Source organism: Rana temporaria, chromosome 3, assembly GCF_905171775.1.
Source record: "Rana temporaria chromosome 3, aRanTem1.1, whole genome shotgun sequence".
Classification (NCBI taxonomy): domain Eukaryota; kingdom Metazoa; phylum Chordata; class Amphibia; order Anura; family Ranidae; genus Rana; species Rana temporaria.
In genome coordinates, this window is record NC_053491.1 from 355,371,634 (window position 1) to 355,377,925 (window position 6,292).

At 43.7% G+C, this 6,292-nt stretch overlaps 1 protein-coding gene across 1 annotated transcript; it reads right to left on the reverse strand.

The window, feature by feature from the left end:
- Positions 1-4,130: 4,130 nt before the first annotated feature.
- LOC120930870 (ubiquitin-like protein FUBI) lies at positions 4,131-4,613 on the reverse strand. The gene has a single exon (XM_040342022.1). The coding sequence runs from the start codon at positions 4,566-4,568 to the stop codon at positions 4,167-4,169; it is 402 nt and encodes a 133-aa protein (XP_040197956.1). The 5' UTR covers positions 4,569-4,613; the 3' UTR covers positions 4,131-4,166.
- Positions 4,614-6,292: the final 1,679 nt, after the last annotated feature.

Genomic DNA, 6,292 nt, shown 5'->3' on the forward strand with positions numbered 1-6,292 from the left:
GTGCGCGTGCGCGACCCCACGGCTGGGCTTAAAGGGCTACGTACAGGTACGTGGATGTGCCCAGCCGTGCCATTCTGCCGACGTATATCAGCGTGAAGGGGTCCTTAAGTGGTTAAATGATGAAGTTGGAACACTGGTTTATTGGGTGTCCTAAGCTACCAATGTGGTCTGCTGAGGCAGACATGTCTGCTAAATTCCTGCACAGTTCACCTAAGGTCCTCTGGGCTATGCCTTTAAAGATCTTCATTTCAGAGTAGCCGTTTTGTCAAAATAGTTGGTGTTAACAAGGTGACTGGAAAAGCTGAAATTATTAATTTAATCAAGGCCAATCACAAAGCTGGCCCCATACTGTGCAATCTCTTAATTTCATAATTTTTCTCACATTTTGATAGTAATACATTCTGAATTATGTACTTTTCCACCAGGACTTAGTTGATTGTACAATCAGTGTGTGGCCTTTAAATGAATCTCCAAAGCTCAAAAACACATGGCTTACTGGACAGTGAATGCATGAGAAGTGCTCTGTGCTGAGCGGCTTTCTGATCATTCACAAACTGAAGCATAGTAAACACAGCTTATTGATTGATTGTAGGCATGTGCACTGCCATCGTTTTTTGGGGTTTTTTGTTCCATTCTTTTTTTTTCTTTACATTTCATTTGCTTTTTCGATAATTCGTAACTTCTGATGCATTCAAATTTGTTACGTTCCATTCATATAGATGCGGTATTTGTTATTTTAATAATTTGTAACTTCGGATAAATTTGTATTCCTTGCGTTCACTAATGCCGCGTACACATGATCAAACAACAAATGTTTAATGGGAGCTTGTTGTCTGAAATTCCGACCGTGTGTAGGCTCCATTAGACATTTGCTGTCGGAATTTCCGACCACAAAAATTTGAGAGCTGGTTCTCAAATTTTCCGACAACAAGTTTTGTTGTCGGAAATTCCGATCGTGTGTACACAATTCCGACGCACAAAATTCCACACATTCTCGGAATCAAGCAGAAGAGCCACATTGCCTATTGAATTTAATTTTTCTCGGCCCGTCTTACGTCTTGTACGTCACTGCGTTCTTAACATTCGGAATTTCCGACAACATTTGTGTGACCGTGTATATGCAAGACAAGTTTGAGCCAAATTCCACGGTTTTGTTGTCGGAATGTCCAATCGTCTGTATGCGTAACAGTTAGCCAAATTTGAAAGGAAATTCCAATACCTATAATTTAATAGTTTATAACTATTGTTATAATTTTTACTATTATTATGTATTATTAATAAATAATTATATTAAAAAAACACTATAATAATGGTGAATAATTTCATTATAATAGAAAATACGAAAATGAAATTATCTGAATGTTTTTTCGTTCTTTTGGATTTTTCTGATTTTTGTACTTATTTTTGGATTTCCCTTCTTTCTGATTTTCTGATTTTAGAATTTTCATTCTTTTAAAAAAAAAAATTCGAAAAAATTTGTCAAATAGTCTTTCGTTCAGTTGGAAGCATCAGAAAATCCTGAATTTTGCCGAAAAACAAATTCGGAAACTAAATAAAGTGCAGATGTCTAATTGATTGATTGAACACAGTGGGCTAGATTCACATAGATTAGCGGATCTTTAGATCCGCGTAATCTATGTGATTTACGATCCGCTGGTGCAATTTAGCGAGGCTAGTGCAGTATTCACAAAGCACTTACCTCGAAACTTGCACCGGCGGATCGTAACTCCCCCGGCGGAATTCAAATTCCGCGGCTAGGGGGAGTGTACAATTTAAATCAGGCGCGTTCCCGCACCAATTTAACTGCGCATGCGCCGCCGGCGAAATTTCCCAGTGCGCATGCTTCAAATTACGTCGCTAGGACGTCATTGTTTTCGGCGGCAACGTCAATTGCGGCCATCCGTATTCCAGACCGACTTACGCAAACAACGTAAAAATGTGAAACTCGGCGTGGGAACGACGGCCATACTTAACATTAGCTACCCCTCATATAGCAGGGGTAACTATCCGCCGGAAAAAGCCGAACGCAAACAACGTAAAAAAAAAGCGACGGGCGGGCGTTCGTTTCTGAATCGGCGGTTCTCCTCATTTCCATATCCGACGCGTAAAAGACCGATGCAACACCTAGCGGCCGGCGGGAGATTGCAGCCTAAGATCCGACGGTGTAAGTCACTTACACCAGTCGGATCTAAGGGAGATCTATGTGGAACTGATTCTTATGAATCAGTCGCATAGATTCGACCGTCGGATCTCAGAGATACGACGGCGGATCAGGAGATCCGCCGTCGTATCTCTTTGTGAATCTGGTCCAGTGAGTGTTCATTTAAAAAAAGAAGGGACCGGTAAATGACATAGCCCATAGCCATTGATTATCCCCTTCCCCAACTCTCCATCCTGAAACATACCTGCAGCAGCCAGTGCGGGGGGGGGGGGGGGGGGGGCGGGAAGCCAGCAGTACTGTGGCGGGGACGCAACACAGGTGGAAGTCCGAGCAGTAGGGGGAATCGGCACCGTACAGAGTGATTAGGGTGTGCCCAGGCACACCTGGCACACCCCCTGCACATGCCTATGGTGGGCAGAATCACCTTCTATAGGCAGTTTGGCTCTTCTGCTTGATTCTGAGCAAGCACGTTTTTTTGCGCGTCGTAATTGCATACAGACAAACGTGATTCCCGATAGGAATTTTTCCTGTCACGAAAATTGAGATCCTGCTCTCAATCTTTTCTTGGCAGGAAAACTGATAGAAAAAGTGTGATGGAGCCCTGGTTCACACTGGGTACGTGTGTACGAAATCGCGGTAAAATCGCGGCCACGAAATCGCGGTAAAATGCGCGATTTTACTGCGATTTCGTGGCCGCAATTTTGCCGCGATTTGCCGCGATTTCGGCCGCAATTAAATGTAAATCGCGGCCCGAAATCGCAAAAAGTATTACAGGAACTACTTTTTGAAATCGCAGATGTGGCGTCGCACTGATTAGGACAGTTTTTGAATTCGCAGCAGTGTGAACCTAGGCTAAAGGAGTGTGGCAGTCCAGGACCTTTTTCTATCCAATGCACCTGTGCATAGCCAGCACCCTTTTGGTTTAGTGAGACGGAAGCAAAGCCAGGGGATTAGCAGTTTTTAGAGCGGTATCATTTCTCACATCGCACTTTTCCTGTCAGGAAAGCTGAAAGAGGGAAATCACTTGATTCTTCCATCCACAATAAACAGCGTTGATGGAGGAATCTCTCCTAATGGCTATTGTATCTGATTGGACGTGGTCGCTGTTCAGGCAACAATTTTCTGCTCGGGCTCCTTACATTTTTAGATCAAAGAATTTGTTCTGTGTATGTCCAGCTTAAGAATCTCTTCTGAGAAAGCTACACAATTACGATGTCTACTTATCGGCTGTAAAGCCAGACAGCATACTGCTCAACAATAAACACTTCTGAATAGACCATAATCCTCAAACAATAGCCCAATGTATGAGTAACAGAAAGGTATAATACAGGCAGTTACCTCTTGTTCTTCTGGGAACAATTGTCCAGTATTAATCCAATCTTTGTTGGCTTTGATATACAGACTGTTAGAAACCAATACAGAGTATGATATGTATTTTATTTTACCCTGACAAAGACAGGAGCTACCCTAATTATAGTGGTTTCAAAGCAGATTCAAACTTGTAGTCCTCATTGTACTGATTGCCACCTTATACAAAAGCAGGCTATTCATGGTCTTTCACAAATAATCAATTGAAAAATTATGCAACCACCTTTTTTTGGTGTACATTGCCAAATGGCAGAACATTAAAAATCTTTTTGCAGGAGAGGATCAAGAAATTGTTTAATCAATAATAAGAGTGAGAGAGAAACACATAATACATATTTTCCTCACAGCTGTGATTCTGCGCAAACAAGCAGCTCATTTGTTAACAAGGGATGCACAAAAGACATTGGGGTAGATCCACGTAGATCAGCGCATTATTCCGCCGGGCGTAGCGTATCTAAGATACACTACGCCGCCGTAACTTTTTTTTTTCGAATCCTCAAAGAATTTGCGTCGTAAGTTACGGCGGCGTAGTGTATCTTTGGCGGCGTAAGGGCGCGGAATTCAAATGGATATGATGGGGCGTTTTTTTTTTTTTTTTTTTAAGTTCTACATCTGTTTATTAACTTATTGTGACATTTTAGGAGTTAGCATTGGGTCCCTTCTTTTTGCCAAAAGTGGGCACAACATTAACAAAGTGCCTGTTGTATTGCATGCGCCTCTTTGCCCGGCCAGTCTTCTTTTTCTTCTTCTCTTGCTTGGCCACTTTTGGAGTCTGGCCTCGTACTTTTCCGGCACGAGCTAGAGAACCATGGACTTTACCTCCCAACAGACGAGCAGCAACATCCAAAGTGCTGAGATCACATACTCCACTCTGGCCAAGGGTGTCTTCATCAGACAAGGGGGCACCAGCAAGAAGAATAACTTGGTCTTCGCAGGCAATTCCCTCTAGAGAGGAGACCTGGGCCTTGATGTGGTAGACAGTCTCTAGCCCAGACACCTCAAGGGTGTGTAGATTTTGAGCCCTTACAAAAATCTGCATGGTTGCGGCCACTCCGCGTCTCTCAAAATGGAGGAAAGAAAGAGCGATGGGGCGTGTTTTATGTAAATACGTCGTGACCCGACGTAAACGACATTTTTTTTGAACGGCGCATGCACCGTCCGTTGGGGTATTCCAGTGCGCATGCTCGAAATTAAACCGGAACAAGCCAATGCTATCGACGGTGACGTCATTCTACACAAATCCCTATTCGCGAACGACTTACTCAAACAACGTAAAAAATTCAAATTTTGACGCGGGAACGACGGCCATACTTAACATTGAGTACTCCTCATAATAGCAGGGGTAACTATACGCCCGAAAAAGCCGAACGCAAACAACGTAAAAAATGCGCCGGACGTACGTTAGTGGATCGCCGTAACTAGCTAATTTGCATACTCAACGCGGAATTCGACGGAAACGCCACCTAGCGGCCGGCGGAAAAATGCATCTACGATCTGACGGCGTACTAAGACGTACGCCTGTCGGATCGATCCGAGATGCAGTCGTATCTTGTTTTGTAGATACAAAACAAAGATACGACACGGGAAATTTAAAATTACGCGGCGTATCACTAGATACGCCGGCGTAATTCTTTTGTGGATCTGCCCCATTGAGACTAGGGCAGTGTCAAAATTAATTTTCAAGAATCTATTTCTTATCAAGTGCTCTTTGCTTTGCTGTGTTAAAGCACTAGTTAGGATGGTTATACAACCTCAAGCTCAAATAATATCTTAATTTGCAACAATCACGCTTTAAAAGATAAACTGTGTTGGGTTAGCGAGGGCCTTCTGTATCAACCTTTTGCAGGCCAGGTCAAAATGCTTGTCACCTAGAAGTTCCTTTGCAAGGATAGAAAACTGGCTACGGGGCGTGTCCAAAGGGTTGTGATAAATAACGTATACTCAGAATGGTCTAGAGTGGTTAGTGGGGTACCCCAAGGCTCTGTCACGGGACCAATTCTGTTTAATTAATTTATAAATGATATAGAGGATGGGATAATTAGCTCGATCTCAGTGTTTTCTGATGTCCAGTTCTGGTCACCAATCCTCAGAAAGGATATGCTGGAGAGAGTCCTGAGAAGGGCAACTAAATATATATGGGGACTGGAGGACCTTAATTATGGGGAACAACTACAATCGCAAAATTTGTTCTCCCCAGGGAAAAAATGCTTGAGAGTAGCTGCATACCAGGCAGAGTCTCACCTTGATGCTGAGAGGGACCCTAGCGGCTTGCTGGGTTCCAGATCCTAAGCTGGGAGCTGTACGATGAGGAGTCTGCTCGGGAGAACCTAGATACAGAGGTTGTCTGCGAGGTTGGGACGTACCATCGGGGATCCGGTCACCACGCCACACGACAGGTATATTGCAACTGTCCATGGGTGACCCTAAATTGTGCTTACTGGGAGGATTCGTCAGTCCTAATCTGTAACCATTTTCAAATACCCATTAGGCCTGTCCAGAGGCCCTGTTTCCTCCCAGTGACTTTATTTGCATGTGACCCACTGGCTGCCAGGCTAAAGTTAACTACCTGTCCGGGGACACTTTACCCACTCCGGCGGGAATGGCGACGTTTGAGCTATTTGTACTGAGAGCAGGCTTGCTCTCCATGCTTTGATATCCAAGGCCTGATACCACAGTTCCCTCTTGCTCATCAACCTTTTCTCTCTTGTGTGCTATGTTGATGTTGGCTATGTTAGCCTTGGAAAAAAGCATTGGAAAATCCAC